At 44.2% G+C, this 20,517-nt stretch overlaps 2 protein-coding genes across 2 annotated transcripts in view; one reads left to right on the plus strand and one right to left on the minus strand.

Annotated features, from left to right (window-relative positions):
* Positions 1-256: 256 nt before the first annotated feature.
* Positions 257-14,354, plus strand: LOC102245667 (chromosome unknown open reading frame, human C1orf100). Its single transcript, XM_005880145.2, has 5 exons — positions 257-370; positions 3,355-3,423; positions 10,035-10,130; positions 11,483-11,655; positions 14,173-14,354. Exons 2-5 carry the CDS (start codon positions 3,368-3,370, stop codon positions 14,262-14,264), a joined length of 417 nt encoding a protein of 138 aa, XP_005880207.1. The 5' UTR covers positions 257-370; positions 3,355-3,367; the 3' UTR covers positions 14,265-14,354.
* A 2,755-nt stretch (positions 14,355-17,109) lies between these two features.
* The window catches only part of ADSS (adenylosuccinate synthase), a 33,456-nt gene continuing 30,048 nt past the window's right edge, over positions 17,110-20,517 (minus strand). The window contains exons 12-13 of the mRNA XM_014528240.1: positions 19,618-19,767; positions 17,110-18,234 (exon numbers count right to left, since the gene is read on the minus strand). Of these exons, the coding sequence (XP_014383726.1) occupies positions 18,182-18,234; positions 19,618-19,767 (203 nt within the window). The 3' untranslated portion in view covers positions 17,110-18,181. The remainder of the gene's footprint in view (positions 18,235-19,617; positions 19,768-20,517) is intronic.

The raw sequence follows: 20,517 nt of genomic DNA on the forward strand, positions 1-20,517 counted from the left end.
CCATCCAGCTCCACCCAGCTCGTTGACCTTATGTGGTCCTTGGATAATCTTTATAGAAAAGAACGAACTGGTGATTAAGTAATCTGGGTTATTTGCCCACATGGTGTTCCTTTCCACACTCCTTTCGCCCTTTCATACTCAGCTGGGCTTTCACAAAGATCAAAAGACACCTACGGGCTTTAAGCCCAAGAAAGGCGTTACCTAGCAAAACTGTCCAACCCAGAATGCATCACAATAGCTTTTGAGTGATGTAAAGGGATCAAGTCCCCTAACTCTGCAGGGGGCCCTAGCTGTGCATCCAACTCCTGGAGGCAGCCCAGAGGGCCCCTCTTTAAAGCAAGAAGGTCTCCAACTACTGCAGCCCGAGCAGGTAACACCGGTATGACCCTCACTGCCCACACCTCTCTCTCCTCCCACTTCGTGGCTGCATTACTCAATAGCTGACTGCATTTTGAATGTTCTAGAGACTGGAGCTCACGATTTACAGACACTTTGTGGCAAACCTTTCCTAAAGACGAGAATTCTTTTACAAAGTGAACATTCATACTCAAGTTTGAATTATTGGAATGGTTCTAGCTCAGCATTTTATTTTTCTCTTAGAAATGGGGTATACCTCCATTAAGGTATCTGACTCTATGATGCTAGACGAACAAAGCTTAAAAACTGTTAACTGAGTCACTAGGTTACTGAGTTGATTGACTGGTAAATTTTTTTTTCATTTATCCATTCATCCCAAAGGATGCATAGAGCACTTCCTTGGGTGTGAAACACTTCTCACCAATGAGGTAGGAGGGCAATGAGAGTGGAGATACTGGCCACCAAAACAATATGGTTCCGGCATCTAGAAGTTTCCGTTGCAGCTGGACAGGCAAGGCACTGTATGAAACTCATGTCTTCTTCTTTGAAGAATCTCTAGAGCAGTGGTTCTCAATCTTTCTAATGCCGTGACCCTTAATACAGTTCCTCATGTTGTGGTGACCCCCAACCATAAAATTATTTTCGTTGCTACTTCATAACTATAATTTTGCTACTGTTATGAATCGTAATGTAAATATCTGGTATGCAGGATGTATTTTCATTGTTACAAATTGAACATAATTAAAGCATAGTGATTAATCACAAAAACAATATGTAATTATATATGTGTTTTCCAATGGTCTTAGGCGACCCCTGTGAAAGGGTCGTTTGACCCCCGAAGGGGTCGTGACCCACAGGTTGAGAACCGCTGCTCTAGAGCCTTGTCCACACCTGGGCAAAGTTGTTACTCACTAAATCGTTTCTTAAATGATAGCGTTTGTAAATGAATTAATAAACCAATGAGGAAAGATCTGAGAACCAAAATGCCTAATAGGATTCATCAAGGGCTCTGAGAATTCAGAGGCAGGCAATGGGCCACTTGGAAATCAGAACAGAGGCCTTGAATAAGGCCCTGAAGAACTGGCAGAATTTAGACTAGACAAGGAAGAAGGGGGAAGCAATTCATAGAAGGGTTGGGGGAGGGTGGAGGGGGAGGAAGAGGTGGGTAACCAACCTTCCTGAACAGGGAAGACTGGCTTCCTGAAAAAACAGAAGCAATAGAAGACTGGCAAAGGAACTCCGTTACTGAAGACCCTTTTCTACACGTCCTCTCACAACACATGTGCTCAAAGGCAGTTGGGAGCAATTGCCAGAGAGCAATCCTCCAGGCAGCCTGGCTGCTGTCTGACCCTAAGGGGACCCAGGTGATGGGTCACAATTCTGAGCAAGCACCCCACCCCCACACCTTCTCTACACTGATTGGAGGAATCAACTTCATATCAGAACTCTAGTTGCAAGGGAGTCTGGGAAATGTAGTGCTCAGCCGGAAAGCTGGTGCAGCGGGAAGGCACCCTAACAAGGCTGGGGAGGGGGCTAAGTGCCCCACTGGCACAGTATTTTTTTTTTTTGCTTTTAAAGAAAAGCGCCCTAGCTGGTTTGGCTCAGTGGATAGAGCATCTGCTGGTGAACCGAAGGGTCCCGGGTTCAATTACAGCCAAGGGCATATGCCTGGTTGTGGGCTTGACCCCCAGTAGGGGGTGTGCAGGAGGCAGCTGATCAATGATTCTCTCTTATCATTGATATTTCTATCTCTTCCTCTCCCTTCCTCTCTCTCTAAATATCAATAAAAAATAGAGATCTTCTGCCTGACTATTTAGGGAAGGAAATAGTCTAGAAAAGGAGCATAAAGACACGGAAGTGTAAACTAATGCATGAAACATGGAACAGACTGATGAATCTCAGAGGAAGAGGGGAGGGGGAGGTCAGGAAGAGATTAACCAAAGATCTTATTGCATACTAGAGGCCCAGTGCATGGGGTTCCTCCGCCTCCAGCATCTCCCAAGTGGTCCCAGATTTCGACAGGCCAGGCCGAGGGACCCCACCAGTGCACGAATCCGTGCACTGGGCCTCTAGTTTTAAAATAAAAAAGAAAAACATATCTGCATGCATTAGTTTACACTTCCGTGTCTTTATGCTCCTTTTCTAGACTATTTCCTTCCCTAAATAGTCAGGCAGAAGATCTCTATTTTTTATTGATATTTAGAGAGAGAGGAAGGGAGAGGAAGAGATAGAAACATCGATGATGAGAGAGAACCATGGATCGGCTGCCTCCTGCACACCTCCTACTGGGGATCGAGCCTCGTGGGGAACCGATATAGGGTTGAGCCTCGGACTGACCTGTTGGCAAAGTCACAAACAAGTCCCTGTTCAGGCGCCAGATGTTGTAAATGTTTCCCTCCATGTCCCATGTGGTTGAGGGTTCAGGATCGGAAGAGGAGCCACACACAAATGAAAGAGAAAAGAGAAGAGATAATTTGGGAATATTGGGGGCCAGGCGGGTAAGTCCAACTCAGGAGGAAGGACTTCCACTGGTGCTCAGGCCGCATCAACCTTTTATAGTCAGAGGTAAACAAGGCAGTGATCACCATAGTTACACAGTTCGTGTGAGTTTCACCTGTTTTGACCATAGTTACACTTCCTGCACTTCCCTCAGCCCATTAGCTTCCCAGATAAGATCTAGGGAGTATTATAAGGTCAAACCTAATTATGCTACGAGGACTGAGCCCTCTAAGCTGGGACTTGTTTGTGACTTTGCCAGCAGGTCAGTCTGAGGCTCAACCCTATATCGGTTCCCCACAGAGCCTGCAACCCATGCATGTGCCCTGACTGGTAATCCAACCCTGACCTCCTGGTTCATAGGTCAATGCTCAACCCCTGAGCCACGCCAGCCAGTGATCTCTACTTTTAAGAAGGACTTTGTAGTACCAGCTGGCTCTCACCTGGAAATGTATATAAACTTGCCATGGGAACATTCTTCAATTTTTTTTTTTCTTTCAGAATCCCACTCATCATGACCGCCATCCGGCTACGACAATTTGTTGACCGCCACCCAGTGATCCCACCCAGGTAACCTCCTTCCAGAGGCAGACAGGCAGGCACCTGGGGAATCAGAACCGATCGACAGATAGCTGCTGCCAGGGGGCTCTAGTGACGTGTCTTTGGGTTTAGTTGTTAAAAACAAAACGAAAACTAAAAATTCCCACACTCGAGGCAGAATCCAAGCAAGCAGGCAACTCCAAATCCCCAAAAGATTGAAGGACATTGGTTTTTGCTTGGAAAAGGCTTTAGCAAGAAGACTGAGGGATCCCTTTACTCCGCTTGGAATCCACCAACCCCTCCTGTGCTTGTGCTACAGGGGAGGTGACCGCACAGACGGAAACCAGGGCCGAGTATCACTCTTTCTCCAAGTTCATCCGTGGCCTAGGAATAACGAGTCCTAGACGTGTCTCATTGGGCTAAGCTCATCTTGCTGAGAGAGACTGTACAACAATCTGTGAATTCTAACCCCACCCGCCCTTCCCCACTCGCCATGGGATCATAAAATTGGGGTGAGAACCTCACACAGCAAGTGACTTTGGGGTCAGCCTCCTGCAGCCCCAGTGACTTGGTGGTTTTGAGCAAACCTCGTGTTCATTCTAGTATTTAGTTAATTTTAACAATATTTAGTCAACAAAGGTAAGTTCTTTTGCTTCCAGAAATTATCCAAGAAAGAAGGGGGGGTGAGGGATCTTGGTTCCCAGGTATTTTGAGAGTCCTTTCAGAGAAAACGCAGAGCCTACCTCTCGCACCCTGAAACCCCGAGAGGAGGAAGCAGGGTGGTTCCAGGGGCTCCTGGTTTCTGTCTCCCCACAAGTGTTGGCTTTCTGTGTGTTTGACATCTGTTCTGTCCACGGTTGGGCGTATTGAACTGTGGTCTCATCTCCTGGGGAAAATGGAAACAAACTTCCCTTTGTGGCTGCTGCCTGGGGCTCAGCGGAACTAACTCAGTCACTGGGCCTGACCTGAGCCAGCCGTGGGCAGCCTGAGGGTTTGGGTGGAACACAGTGTGACAGGCACTGAAGTCGCAAGGCTGGCTGGATTCCGTTCTCTGTGTTCATCCATCAGAGCCCCACTAGGAGGCACCTGTCTGAGCTACCCTGGGTGCCCGCCCACCACCCACCTTCAGGACTCACTGTGGAGCAGGGCTGTGTCTATGTTCTGCCTTGGCAACAATCGTGGGTCCAATCCACCAGCAATCTCAGTCCTGCCTCCAGAATCCATCTCCCGTGGGAATGACTCACCATCTCCATTGCCAACACTGTGTCCAGACCACCATGGCCTCTCCCTTGCTCATCTACACCAACCACCACTCTTGTTGTCCTACAACCCATTCTCTGGAGCGAGCTGCATGAAATATAAATTGGATCAAAGCCACCCCCCTTTGCATAAAGCCCTGTGATGATTGCATTTTGCATAAAATCCAAACTCATTGCCAGGGCCTACAAAGCCTACATGAACTGGCATTGCCCATCTTCAAAGCCCCATTGTCTTCTTCCATTCCTTCAATAGGCCACACTCCTTCATTCCTCGGGGCTTTGGGGCATGTTCCTTCTCCCTGGATCGCTCCCTCCCCCGCCCTGGCCTGCCCTGTCTTAACTAGTCTCCTGTCACCACCTGCTTAGCTCCTTGTCAGCTGCTCAGAGAGCGATTCCTGAACCACCCTGGCTAGAGAAGGTCTTCTGTCCACCTCTCCAGCTCTGTTGTTTATTATTATTATTATTATTGACTAGAAGCCTGTTGCACGAAGATTCGTGCAATAGGCCTTCCTTCCCCTGGCTGCCGGCACCAGTTTTCCTCCGGCACCTGGGACTCAGGCCTTTGCTCCGGCCACAGCAGAGAAGCCAAGCCTCTTCAGTCTTGTCTTCAGTCCAGCCGGAGCCTTCAGTCTCAGCTCCATGCCTGCATATGCAAATTAACCGCCATCTTTGTTGGGTTAATTTGCATAGTCACTCCGATTGGCTGGTGGGCGTAGCGGAGTGACCCAATTTGCATGTTTCTCTTTTATTAGTGTAGATTTCAGAAAGGAAGGGAGAGGGAGAGAGAGCTAGAAGCATCTGTGATGAGAGAGAATCATTGATGGGCTGCCTCCTGCATGCCTCCTACTGGATATGGAGCCCGCAACCCAGGCATGTGCCCTGACCAAATTAAACCGTGACCTCCTGGTTCATAGGTCAATGCTCAACCACTAAGCCACACCGGCCGGGCTCTACTTCTGTTATACTCCATCTCACGCCTTTTTTGGAAACATGGCCTCGGGGCCCTTATCACAACTTATTTTATTTCTTCTTGATCTCACCCACTGGGATAACAGTTAACACTCATGCAACTCTTATCCTGTGGCAACCACTGTACTTAACCTTCACAACAACTTTGAAGTACAGATGAGGAGGTACAACCAAGGCACAGAGTGGTTAAGTGACGTCCCAAGATCCCACAGCTAGTAAGTGATTGGCAGAGGTGGGATTTGAACCCACTGGCCTGCCTCCAACATCTGTGCTCTTGATCCCCGCACTCTATTGCATCTGGTTAGCTCCCTAGGGTGGCTTGTTTGCCTCTCCCTACAACCCACCATCATCACTTCTGCCCAGCTGATTGTCACACATGGTAGGTCCTATGCCCATTTGCTGAAAAAAAATGAAAATGAATGAATCCATTCTTCATTGAGAAAAATAATGATTTTGTCATTTATTTGTGGTTTGGTTTCCTGGGTTCGATTCCAGGCAAGGGCACGTACTTTGGTTGCAAGTTTGATCCCCGGCCCTGGTCGGGGAGTGTGCAGGAGGCAACCAATCAATGTGTCGCTTTCATATCAATGTTTCTCTCTCTGTCGTTCCCCCTCTCTTCCACTCTCCCTAAAAATCAATGGGAAAATATCAGGTGAGGATTAACAACAAAAACAAAGACAGTAAAAGTAAAAGAATGTAAAATATCTTATTTTTAAAAGCCGCTAAACTCTTCTGAAAAAAGTAATCATATGTGCTTATTATAGATGATTCTGGATGAAAGATGGAGTTTGGAGAACTGGGTTTGGTCCTGGCTCTGGCAGTTGCTAGCCAGGGAATATTTAGAGAGTCCACTCTCTGAACCTCAGTCTCCTCTTCCACAAGCAGCTGTAAATATTTACCTGGCAAGGTGACCGTGAGAATTGGATGAGATCATCTCTGCACAGACACTTGGGCAGCAGGAGGCAGACATAACAGAGAATTGCAGTCACAGCCGCAGCCCCCTCAGGCCTCGGGGCCAGGCTCCTGAGGGACTGACACTCCCGACCTCCCTGGGGCATATCGAATGGTGTCTGCGGTTACAGTCACCCTCCCAGGGGACAGGTCTGCTCTTGTCTGAACTGAACGCGTCGCCTCAGAGAGCCGAGCTGTCCTGGACTGTAAATAATGCATCAGACACAGGGGACTCCTGCCCCCTCCCCGGAGAGCAAAGGCCTGTGTGCAGCTAATGCAGAAACCGAGGGGGTGGGAGCCGAGTTGGGTGGGGCTCCTTGGCCAGGCCCAAGGGCTGGCACGTGCTTTCCAGCCACCCATCGGTTTGCCCCACACCCAGCCACCCTGGGAGAGGCCCGGTGCTGACTGACAGCCAGGTGAGGCATCTCCCTGTAGGACAGCGGTTCTCAACCTGTGGATCGCGACCCCTTTGGGGTTCGAACGACCCTTTCACAGGGGTCACCTAAGACCATCAGAAAACACATGTATAATTACATATTGTTTTTGTGATGAATCACTATGCTTTCATTATGTTCAATTTGTAACAATGAAAATACGTCCTGCCTATCAGATATTTACATTAGGATTCATAACAGTAGCAAAATTTACAGTTATGAAGTAGCAACGAAAATAATTTTATGGTTGGGCGTCACCACAACATGAGGAACTGTATTAAAGGGTCGCGGCATTAGGAAGGTTGAGAACCACTGCTGTAGGAGGCAGCAATTCTCTTCCAAAAACTGATGTTTTAGCCTCTTTGTTGGGAGCTTTCTCCTGTTTGAAGGCCACATAGAAGGGGTTGGAAAGTCTAACCAAGGAGTTAGAGGCAAAGTGTCCCATCTTCAGCCCCCACCCTCCAACACCTTCCTCCTTACACACGTCCCCACGGCCCGTTCCTGGGCCAAAACCCGCCCAGGGACCTTCCCAAAGGCTGGATGGCAGAGCGTTAGCTGGTGCTGGTGAAGGGCTCCTCCCCCAAACAGCTTGGCCTTGGGCTGCCACCTGCGCTCGGCAGGTACTGGCCGTGTGCACCCGAGGGAAGAAGGGTCCATGGTCAGGGCACAGCCCAGCCAACAGCACAGCAGCCACGAGAAGCCAGTGTCGCTCTGGAGCTCCATTGGCGTCTAATACACTGGCACATGGCCCTGGGGAACCATTCAGACCTGGATGGCGCCTACGGAAGCCAGGGCTCCCATCGGGGCACCTAGAGATGTCATTTGTTCCCAGGATTGTGCCAATTCCTCTCTCTCCTTATGACTCAGTCCCCGCTGTTAGTTCCTATCCAGGCCTCAGTCATATTATCCACGGCTGGGCAGGCCCAGACAGCCTGTGGTTTCTCTGAAAATCAGAGCTCCCTGAGGTCCTGTTTGCACAGACAGACCCGCCCTACCCACAGAGCTTGCCTTTCATACCAGGTAGGAAGCGGGGACCCCACCGGTCCCCACATGCCCCGCTCTGATCCCAACTCTGTCCAAGTCTTGACTTCTGAAATTGCCTCACCTGGAATCTCTTCCCCATCCTATTTGCCTCCCCAAACCCTAGACACCTGCCCAAACCCTAGACCAGCAGTTCTCAACCTGTGGGTTGCGACCCCTTTGGGGGTCGAACAACCCTTTCACAGGGGTCACCTAAGACCATCGGAAAACACATCTATAATTACATATTGTTTTTGTGATTAATCACTATGCTTTAATTATGTTCAATTTGTAACAATGAAAATACATCCTGCATATCAGATATTTACATGACGATTCATAACAGTAGCAAAATTACAGTTATGAAGTAACAACCAAAATAATGTTATGGTTGGGGGTCCCCACAACATGAGGAACTGTATTAAGGGTCGCAGCATTAGGAAGGTTGAGAACCACTGCCCTAGACCCATTGGCCTTCATTCAGACCACTATTTCGGCACCTAAAGAGCATTCTGAGGACAAGAACTGCTGCTGAGTCAGCTTGAGCCTAGCAGGGTGTGCAGAGTAGCTTACATACATTCCATAAGTGATGTTTGGACTGGAGGTACATAGCTTAAGTTTCCATTCGTTGCCAACACATACTGGCGAGCTACTTCATGGTTTTGCTACTGACTCTTCCCTGGAATTCTTATAGTTCCTACTGAGTACTCAGAATCTGCGGAAGGCCCTAAAAGACTGCACATATCACAAACCCTATAGTCATCCAACAATGGCCATCGTCCTGTGTCCCCTCTCCCAGGGAATGGCAGCATCTTCCCAATGCTAAAGCCTAAGACTGGCCTTAAACAGCTACCATCTTTTACCTCAATCCTCTCTCCTACGGCATCCCCACTCCATCCTCTCCTCTCCATCCACCTTTCCAACACATTGCTCAGAGCTTCACCACACCCCACAAAACCACTAAAATCTCCTCCTACCAGCCTTTCTACTCCTAGTCAGATTGTCCTCAGATTTGTTTTCCACCAACTTTCTAAAATAAAAAGTGTATTATAGCCTGGTTGGCGTGGCTCAGTGGTTGAGCATCGACCTATGAACCAACAGGTCACAGTTCAATTCCGGTCAGGGCACATGCTCAGGGTTGAGGGCTTGATCTCCAGTGTGGGGCGTGCAGGAGGCAGCCAATCCATGATCCTTTCTCATCATTGATGTTTCTCTCTCTCTCGCTCCCTCTCCCTTCCTATCTGTATATATCTATACACTTTTTTAAGTAGAGAAAATAATGTAAGAAACCCCCATTTTCTAATTCCCACTTTTCAACTATGATCAACATTTGCCCCACTGGTTTTAAATATCATTGTATTTTTTTTCCTGATATTTTGAAACTGACACATCAAATGATTCCTGAAAACTGGATAAAAAAGACACTCCCATCAAGAAAGTCCAAGGGGGTACAGCATTGGGAAGGTAGTCAATAATATTGCAATAATTATGTGTGGTGCCAGGCAGGTACTAGACTTGTCAGGGGGATCACTATGCTCTGCACCTGGAACCAACATAATATTTGATGTCAACTGTAATTAAAATAAATATAGTCTTGAAATAGAAAGTAATTAATTAACTAATTAATTAAAAGTTGGGCCGAAACCGGTTTGGCTCAGTGGATAGAGCGTCGGCCTGCGGACTGAAAGGTCCCAGGTTCGATTCCGGTCAAGGGCATGTACCTGGGTTGCGGGCACATCCCCAGTAGAAGATGTGCAGGAGGCAGCTGATCGATGTTTCTCTCTCATCGATGTTTTTAACTCTCTATCTCTCTCCCTTCCTCTCTGTAAAAAATCAATAAAATATATTTTTTTAAAAAAGTTGGGGGTGGGGCGAGTTCAAGGAGTTCTGTGCCAGGAAATGGGGGCAAAGACCGAATATCTTCTTTAATTACATCACAGCTGGCACTCCTCTCTAAAGAACTGATCGTAGTAATTGCCTCTTTCTCGCCCCTCACTTTCTCCACCAGCCCATTCATTGCTCATCAAGGCAAGGACCTCCTCGGCTACCTCCCTGGGCAGCTGGCACGAATCCATGTTGATTCCAGTGTAAAGAGCTCTCCCAGGTGAGACACCTAACAATTACACTCAAGTTAGAATGATACATTTTTTAAAAAATGGGAATCACACTTTGTAATAACAAAAATGAGTATGAGAACAATAATAATTATTATTTGATGGATAGAAAACGGTTAGAAGGAAATACACCAAACTGTTAACAACAGTTATTTGTGAGTGGTGAGATGAATGGTGTTTGTGTTTTATATTTTCCAGATTTTTTCTAATGAGCATATATTTTTATAGTCAGCAATAAATATGGAACTTTATGAAATTATCTAAGAAATGAAATCACCATGAGTTTAGTTTCAACTTAGTCAAATAATTTAACTTTCCTGAGTCTGTTCCCTTCCCAGTAAAATGACAAATTTGACCTAAATGGTTTCTGCCTCTGTGCATATCATTTTAACAACAACAAAAAAGATAGTTTGATGTTGCGTTCTAGTGTGTAGAGGTTGGAAACCACGGGAGTTAAAAGCAGCAATTTGAGTAACTTTATGAAATGTTTGATCTTGGACAATTTTCATTGCATCTCCGACTCTCAGTTTTCTTATCTGTTAAACAAAATAATTGATATAAAATTCCAGAGCATAGTAGGCACTGAAAATATGATTGCTATTACTCTGAGTTCATCTGGCATATTTTACAAATTTCTCTTATTCTCTTGATCGCCTTTGATATAGTCATGCCTTGTTTGAAGGGCAGTTGGTGAGCATAAAAGCTGAGACTGGAATCTATCCACATTTTCTGATTCCCAGTTCAAAGCCCTTTGCTCCAACTCAAATACATACTTGACTTTGAAAAGCCAAGGGGGAAACCTAGTGCAAATGTCAATCAATGATTTTATTAAGTTTCTAGATAAGAATAAGAAGGAAATGCCCTAACCGGTTTGGCTCAGTGGATAGAGCGTCGGCCTGCGGACTGAAAGGTCCCAGGTTCGATTCCGGTCAAGGGCATGTACCTTGGTTGCGGGCACATCCCCAGTAGGGAGTGTGCAGGAGGCAGCTGATCGATGTTTCTCTCTCATCGATGTTTCTAACTCTCTATCCCTCTCCCTTCCTCTCTGTAAAAAATCAATAAAATATATTTTTTTAAAAAAAGAATAAGAAGGAAAAGAAAAGCAGGTTGCCTTCTGTGACCCGTGACTGGGAGAGAAGGGCTGCAAAGGGAGGGACAGGGGACTGGAACCCCTGAGCCATCTACTGACAGCTTGGCTAGGGCTGGCCTTGATTGACTGAGTCTGGCCAACACTGTCTTGGTGGCCTCCTGGCTACTTCCAGGGAAGGAATTTCAGCTGATGAGAAAATGGAACACTTTTCTTCGACTGGGTGTTCAGCAAGCTGTTTCTATTTTCATTTAGATCTCTCATAGACTTGGCCATGCCACCCGAGGAGAAACGTCAGTGTCAGCCTCAGCTAGACCAACAAACTCTCATCCGATATATTTGTTTTCAAAGACACTCCAAGCCTGCCGAAGCATGGTACAAAGAAACCACGTACCAAAAACACTATTCGCTGCCATTTTACGTGCTTGGTAAGTCAAGCCAACTGCTCTTCCTCTCTGAGACCAGCCCCACCTGGGCCGCAGAGAAGCAACTCCCACAGGCTTGCCTCTGCACGTCTGGGACCAGCCAAGCTGGGGGGAGGGAGGAGGGGGGGCGTGTGTCCCGGTGCAGGAAGAATCTTGAGGTCGGCCCAAGGGCGTCTTCCTCCTTTCCTAGCTCTCTGTAGAGACTTCAGGAATGAAGATATACAAATGTCCTTGAGAGGAAGCAGCTCAAGTCTGATCACTCCTCACATATTGTTGAGGAACTCTACTCATTCTCAATATATATACATATTTTTATTGATTTCAGAGAGGCAAGGAGAAGGAAAGAGAGATAGAAACATCAAAGATGAGAAGAATCATTGATCAGCTGACTCCTGCAGGCCCCCAGGCATGTGCCCTGATTGGGAATTGAACCAGTGACCTCTTGGTTCATGAGTCGATGTTCAACCACTGAGCCACACCAGCTCAGCTTCATTTTATTTTTCAATGATGACTTTCAAAGAAGGCACCACCACAAATCCATATGAACTGTAATTTCACTTTGTCAAATGGTGTGAAAATTTAAAAAAAATCATTTCCCATGTTCCTTCCATCCCCAAATCTGTATCAGATGTTTCAGGTTTGATAGCATTCACTGTGGGCATATATATTCACTAACTGGAATGTCACAAGGAAGCCCCCAGAAGTTTGTCAAGTGTTCTGAGAACATTTACTGTTGAATTTGCCTGGCTAACTGTGTATAATTCAGCTCCATTGTAACTTCTACAATGAGGATCTCTAAGGCTCTTGGGTAGGATTCCTCCCACTTCTAAACTACTTTGATATATGTCCCTGGAATACTTGGTAATCTTCAAGGTCAGAGTTGCTGTTCAACTCCATAGCAAGCCTTAAGAAGTTAAATGGTAACTAATTACATACAGGATCACATTTAATTAAATTAGATTTTAAAATCCTCCAGGGATGGCATTTCTAGTCGTACTCTCTAAGCAAATGAAATGTTATTTGTTCTTAATATCAAGAAATGTTTGTTTAAATGCTGTTGAAGTGCTATGGGAGGTGGAATAGAACTGTGAAAAGATTAGGGACTTAGCCGCCTGATAATCCTGGGTCAAATGGGGGCTCCTTCTCTTCCAAGTCCTGTAAATTTGGGCAAATTAATCTATTTGAGATGGTGGGAATATCAGTGGGCCTTTGAGGGTTACTGTGAATATGAGTTAATATAAGCAAAACACCTAATACAGAGCATAGCACTGTACATATGAAGTCTTGTTAAAACGCTGTTGTTAAAACATTTTTTTCTTAATATTTTTTTTTTTTAATTGATTTTTAGAAAGAGGGGAAGGCAGAGGGAGAGGGAGAGATAGCAACATTGATGAGAGACAAATATCAATAGGCTGCCTCCTGCACACCCCCTACTGGGGATTGAGCCTGCAACCCGGGTATGTGCCCTGACCGGGAATCGAACCAGTAACCTCTTGGTTCATAGGTCGACACTCAGCCACTGAGCCACACCAACCAGGTGAAACACCCTGGTCTTTGATTCATTAAGCGTAGATGCAATGACTGGGGTCTTCCACCCAAGCCCTTCTTTACATAAGCAGAACTCTTAGTGGTTATAGACTGTAAAATAGGAAGGGATGTGCTGTAAGTGGTTATAGGCTGTAAGATAGGAGGGGATGCCAATAGGTATGAATTTAGGGATGGTAACAACTGCAGTTTGATACAAAGAGGATACAAATGGTCCATTTATAATGTAAAGTTTCAAGGGTTTGGAAGAAATCTAGAATTAGGATGTCAAAATGCAAATTTGCCAAAACCGGTTTGGCTCAGTGGATAGAGCATTGGCCTGCAGACTGAAGGGTCCCAGGTTCGATTCCAGTCAAGGGCATGTACCTGGGTTGCGGGCACATCCCCAGTAGGAGATGTGCAGGAGGCAGCTGGTCGATGTTTCTCTCTCATCGATGTTTCTAACTCTCTATCTCTCTCCCTTCCTCTCTGTGAAAAATCAATAAAATATATATTTTTTTAAAAATGCAAATTTTCCATTTATTTTCATTACATTTTTGCATAATTCAGTATTATGAGATTAAGCCACATAAATAATCCTTTGGCCCTAGCTGGTTTGGTTCAGTGGATAGAGGGTCAGCCTGTAGACTAACAGGTCCCAGGTTTGATTCTGGTCAAGGGCACATGCCTGGGTTGTGGGCTCAATCCCCAATAGGGGGCATGCAGGAGGCAGCTGATCAGTGATTCACTCTCATCAATGATGTTTCTATCTTTCTCCCCCTCTCCCTTCCTCTCTGAAATCAATAAAAGTATATTAAAAAATAAATAAAAATAACCCTTTGACTAAGTCCTTTTTTACAGAGCTTTGAAACATATTCCTTTGTCTTAAATCCCATAAATTTTGTTATTTTATACAATTGCTGTTGAAATGAAAGTGAGTTAAAATTTAGGAGTGAGTAGTCCTAAAGTAAATCATTAACTTGTTTTATATTCCAGATTGGGACCAGAAATTAGGCACAATTTCCTCGAATCCTCGACCAATCAATTCACTACCGGAGTTCTGCTGTTGTGAAGAGAGGTGGCGCTGAAATAAAAGCTTTAAACCAAAATAGCTATGGTGCTTGAAAACATTTGGCGTTCTTAGGTGACTCTTTTAGACTAAAACCATGATAACAGACCTACTTTTTTTTAAAATATATTTTTATTGATTTCAGAGAGGAAGGGAGAGGGGGAGAGAGAGAAAAAACCACCAATGATGAGAGACAATCATTGATTGACTGCCTCCTGCACCCTGACCGGGAATTGAACTGTGACCTCCTGGTTTATAGGTTGAAGCTCAACCACTGAGCCACGCTGGCCGGGCAGAACTACTTTTAATTTACATGTGTATCCAATGGTTGGAATCTTAAAATATTTACATGTTGCAAATTCTTTCCAGATTAAGTTGGTCATCCCAGGGCAGGGAATCAACACCCAGCCCCACTACCAGTCTTGCGGCTGCTGCTGGTAAACTGTCTTACATTTAGTCCAGTGGTTCTATGTGGGGCCAGGAAAGAATACAATCGCATCCACTCAGTAACTGCATCACTGAGAGAGAGAAAAAAGAACTGGGAGGTGGCCAAGGAGGGAGACCCTGAAGGTGCTCAGGATGTAGTGATTCAGGTATGGCACAAGACTGTAGTGAGATGTGAGCCTGGGAGGAGGGGCGAAGGAGGAGGGAGAACTTACTGAAAGTCTGTGTACAGAGTTACCACTCCTGTCCTAGCCGGTTTGGCCCAGTGGATAGAGTGTCAGCCTGAGGACTGAGGACCCTGGGTTCCATTCCCGCCAAGGGCACACGCCCCAGTTGCAGGCTCAATCCCCAGTAGGGGGCGTGCAGGAGGAAGCCAATGATTCTCATCATTGATGTTTCTATCTTTCTCTCCCTCTCCCTTCCTCTCTGAAATCAATAAATATATCTATAATAATAAAAGCATAATATGCTAATTAGCCGAAACCGGTTTGGCTCAGTGGATAGAGCGTCTGCCTGCGGACTGAAGGGTCCCGGGTTCGATTCCGGTCAGGGGCATGTACCTGGGTTGCGGGCACATCCCCAGTGGGGGGTGTGCAGGAGGCAGCTGATCGATGTTTCTCTCTCATCGATGTTTCTAGCTCTCTATCTCTCTCCCTTCCTCTCTGTAAAAAATCAATAAAATATATTTAAAAAAAAATATGCTAATTAGACCGGACGTCCTTACAGACGACCTTCCGGACGAAGCCAGGGAAGCCCGGGTCCTGGGTGCCTGCTGGTGGCAAGAGGGAAGCCCGGGTCCCAGGTGCCAGAGAGAAGCGGGTGCCAGCAGCAGGGGAAGAAAGGCCTGCGCCTGCACGAATTTTGTGCATCGAACCTCTAGCATTTAAAATAAGAGTTACACTCCTATCCTTGAAAGAAAGCTGACAACTAGGCATCAAGTCCCCAGGCCAAAAGCTAGAGGTTCTTCTCTAAGCAATTAAATAATCCCAAAGAAAAGAGTCCTACCTTCTGGCCCCTGGGACCCCCATCATACTAGTTCAGTGATGGCGAACCTATGACACGCGTGTCAGAGGTGACCCGCGAACTCATTTTTTTGGTTGATTTTTCTTTGTTAAATGGCATTTAAATATATAAAATAAATATCAAAAATACAAGTCTTTGTTTTACTATGGTTGCAAATATCAAAAAATTTCTATATGTGACATGGCACCAGAGTTAAGTTAGGATTTTTCAAAATGCTGGCATGCTGAGCTCAAAAGGTTCGCCATCACTGTACTAGTTGGTTCCCAACTCAATACCCCAAAGTGAAGCCTGCCAGTCAAAAAGCTTCCCCAAGAGCAAAGTTTCATATAGCTTTGCACTGCTTCAGTCTTAGTTGTAAAGAGCCAACCAAGGGTCACTGGAGTTGAAAAAAAAAAAATGAGTTACACTTTTTGGGTAAAAGAACGGGTTATTTCTATCGCCTTCTGGACCATTGCTGAAAATGTTTCAGTACGGCAATGCTTACAGCCAGATAAGAATGTGGACTTTAACATGCTTGCTTCTGTCCGGCCGGTGTAGCTCAGTGGCTGGGTGTTGTACTGTGAACCAGGTGGTCACAGTTCGACTCCTAGTCAGGGCACATGCCCGGGGTTTCGGGCTCCATCCCATGCAGGAGGCAACCGATCAATGATTCTCTCTCATATTTGTTATTTCTATCTCTCCTTTTCCTGTCATCTCTGAAATCAACAAAAATATATTTAAACAAACAAAAAACATGCTTACTTCTAATGGAGCTTACATCTCTGGGCAGCTAATCTAATTTAAAGTCCTTGTAGGGCCCTAACTGGTTTGGCTCAGTGGATGGAGCGTCGGCCTGTGGACTGAAGGGTCCCAGGTTCGATTCCAGTCAAGGGCATGTACCTTGGTTGCAGGCACATAACCAGTAGTGGGTGAGCAGGAGGCAGCTGATCGATTTTTCTCTCTCATCGATGTTTCTAACTCTCTATCCCTCTCCCTTCCTCTCTGTAAAAAAATCAATAAAATATATTTTAAAGTCCATGTAGGAAGATGAAAAAGCAAGAAGAAATAAAAACCAATTAAATTTCCATTAGAATAAGTAAACATTATTTATTATGGGCCAAGTATAAATTATTATTCTATATAAAGATCATTACTAATCAGCAGTGAGCTTTGTAAGATCATCTCTACTGTCCTTTTTATTTACTGAATCCAACAAGGCTGCTCTTATTTTAACATTTTTCTTGAACTAAGTATTAATAAAAAATATATCTAGTGAAGATAAAATGTAGTTAGATGTTTTCAAAGATTCTGTTCTTGCTCTCTCCCCACCTTATCTCCCCACACCACAGGGATAAAGCTCCTTATATATACTAGTATTACCACTACTTCTCTTGGCGGAACAAAAACACAATACAAGATACTAGAAATATCTGGTTCTTTTTAATCAGCTATTGATGGAATAATAAAATAAATTTAAGTGGCACCTAATTTAACATTCAAGATAGTTCACTGAAAGATCATCTACAACACAATATGTTAAGCCTAATTGTTAAAATAACACCTCTTTTTTATTTTTTTCCTAAGAAAAGAGAAATAAAGGCATAACCAACAATTTGGGTTCATTTGGACACTTACAGATTATTTTGTAGGCATACTGGCAGGCACAATGTTGAAAAAACAATGCACTAGATTTAAAAATAATGGTAAGATAAAACAGGAGACCAATTCATTTCAGATTTAATATCTGATATTAAAGAAAATATTCACTAAATATCACAATAGATCTTTTAATGACTATTTTTTAACATTAAGAATATTGTATTAGCGAACACCTTATCTCTTTGAACATTCGCTCAATGTATTAAATAATTTATATTGAGAAATAAGTTTTGTGTTCTGTACAAATTAAAGGACCCATGAATAAATCGCCCTCCCCCCGCCAAAGCTCGAATTTGCAATGGTCTCAGCAGAAAATAAACAGTTCACAATTTAAACAGAATTCATAGCATAAAAGTTTACAGAACAACTCCTCTCTCATTTTTTCTAACAGCAAAGATTACAATGACAGAACTGAAAGATCAGAATGTAAAAATATTTGTGCAAAATTGCATTAATTGTTCTTACCATTTAATAGAGGTAAAACCTATAAACACACAAGGACGATAATAAAGAAAAACTACATTGAAAATCATTCTATTTTGGGTTTCAAACAACATGGATTATACTATTACTAAACATTAAAGAAAATGTGGCACCATGAGCAGCAGGAGCAACAGATGATTTCGGCAGTTGTGCCAGCCAAGGACGTTGACACTGGAATATGCCGAAGCTTACCTCCACACCAGCCATCCATCTTCAAGACTGGAAACAACTATAGGGCTTACACCTCACGTCAATGTCTTTATTCTTGAAAGTTGTAGATCATAATGACATAGTTAAGAAAGTCCTTTCCCCCTTCTCAAGGAGTGCTTCTTGTGTCACTGGAAATCCTTAGAAGAGTTGAATCATAGACTCTCTGGACTTCCCTACACCAATCCATTTAACTGAGAGAGGAAAATAAAGTATAAGAATTGTATTAATTCATTTATAATGTTGAGTCTGGGATGAAGAGACCCCCTCTCCCCCCACTTTTCTCACTGTCACCATTTAACTTTGCCCTAGGTGCCTTTCGTTACCTTTTGTTCCATTCTGGAGCAGATTGTGCCAATTTCTAGACCATTAGAATGTGCAGGTGAGATCCAGCACAGAGTAGTTTACTTTAACGTTCCTGTTTTAATGCACAATATTTACAATTCCTCAATTCCTAATCATTAGGATAAAATATATTGGCCCAAACCAGCAGAGACCTAAAGAACCTTTGATTAAGTTCCTAATAACTAGAAAAGATAAGCCCCTTTGATGAATGGATGATGCTAAGATGATAATGAAGTGTCACAGTACCTTTTATATCTCATAAAAGTAGAACTTTCCAGAAGAGAACACTGTGTTAACTAGCACAGCCTTAGGAATTGCCTACTGTATCAGCCTACGGGCATCTCTAATCATCTGCAGCTCCTGGGCAAATCTTATGAATTTTACAGAATCATTGTTAAATTCGTTGTTTATATTTCAAACAATGTTGACTCAGGGTGAGTTGACTGAATTTGACAAACTAGCAGGGAGGGGCAGGTAGCAATATGGAAAACATAATTCATGTCTGAGATGAAAAATCAGAATAGATTATATGGAAGATACCTCCCACCCACTTCACTGTCTCTCAGATAGATCCCCATCAGTGCAAATAAAAGGGGAAAAGCAATGTGTTAAAACGAAGACTTCACATAACTAGTCACAGCCATAACCTGGTTATCCTAATTCCCTGGCCAGCCGACATTTCTTTATTCTTTATTCTTCTCTTACATTTGTTCCAACTAGAGTTCCTATTTTCTGTACCTATTATTTTCTAATGTCTAGTCAGGAAACTCCTCCAATTCTCAATGGTGGTTTAACCCCAAATGAAAAACCACACACTATTTTTGGTGGAAATGGAGACACAAAAGGAGGTTATTTAAGAGGGAGGACACAAGAATCAATGTCATAGGGTGAAAAGCAGAACCACACATTATTTTTGGTGGAAATGCAGACACAAAAGGAGGTTATTTAAGAGGGAGAAGGACACAAGAATCAATGTCATAGGGTGAAAAGCAGACTAACAGAAGACAGGGTCAAAAATGGTGAGAGGAATCTATTGTCTTCAGGCACATGAAGGATTAAAGAAAGATAATTATATTTACTCTAAAGAATAACATTATTTTATTTCTTCCTGGGCATCTATGCAAATCACAAGTGCTCTATGAATAATAATCTTTTATCCTATTTCAAAGGTAGACAGTCAAGTCAAAAGTAGAGAAAGCAAAGACAGTTGTTTGTAAAGTGTTTCTATTTACCTGGAATCTGAAGCTCATCTTCAATAAATCGAACGTAATTTTGTGCGTTAACTGGCAGTTCTTTAAATATTCTTGCATTTGATATGTCTGTGTTCCATCCTGGAAGAGTCTTATATTGAACTTCAACTTTATTTAAGATCTCTTGGTTTGCTGAAAGTTAAAGAGTAAGTATATTAGTTCATGCTGAACACTGCCTATTGTCCAACAACTTTTTGATATCTCATAGGTTCACAATCTCTTATTAAAATCGCTGAAGCCAGATGCGTTTTGCAATTACAAGTTTTTCAGAGTTTAGAAAGGAAAAACAGTGCACCTGGGGTAGGGTTTTATAATCAAGCATGTTTCTACAGCAACACAGGATTATGCACTATAAACAGATGGATTATTAGTTTCAACTCCATGATCTGTGGAATGTCTGCAGGCTCCCAGAGAGAAGGCTACCCTTGTTCTCATCTGGGAAATCTCCTGCTTCTGTGACTGTGTGTCAAAGCTTAGGTGGAACTTCCTTCATTGGTCTCACCAAACCACTGTCTCTGCATCCCCTAGGAGAGACTGAAACTGGACTAACGCCAGACCAGTTCTTTTGACCAGAGGTCGTATGGTGGATGCCGAACTCTGTTCAGATTCCCCCTTCAGGACTGACACATGCATCCCCTCAGCTGTGGGAGTACTGCCTGCGCACAGCTCCCTGGTCAGGATGTCCCCTGGGATGCCCTCCACTGAAGCGAGCTGCCCGTCTGGAGCAGCCACCTCCGAATGTCTTCCTATGCGAGGATGTCAAGGACCAGGCCACTTGCCTTAATTTGGGACAACTCCGAAGGGTCATCCATGGGACCAGCTGAGGGCTTTTTATGTAACTACCTTGCAGTTCAACTTCGCCCTCTGCCTAAGCCTGCTTCT

The sequence above is a fragment of the Myotis brandtii genome, unplaced genomic scaffold (genome assembly GCF_000412655.1).
Source record: "Myotis brandtii unplaced genomic scaffold, ASM41265v1 scaffold627, whole genome shotgun sequence".
Classification (NCBI taxonomy): Eukaryota; Metazoa; Chordata; class Mammalia; order Chiroptera; family Vespertilionidae; genus Myotis; species Myotis brandtii.

Bases quoted from the DNA above. Each gene is read 5' to 3' on its own strand.
- LOC102245667 (XM_005880145.2), top strand. From the start codon at position 3,368: ATGACCGCCATCCGGCTACGACAATTTGTTGACCGCCACCCAGTGATC. The intron at 3,424-10,034 runs GTAACCTCCTTC...TTTCTCCACCAG, and splicing joins CACCCAGTGATCCCACCCAG to CCCATTCATTGCTCATCAAG. The intron at 10,131-11,482 runs GTGAGACACCTA...ATTTTCATTTAG, and splicing joins AGTGTAAAGAGCTCTCCCAG to ATCTCTCATAGACTTGGCCA.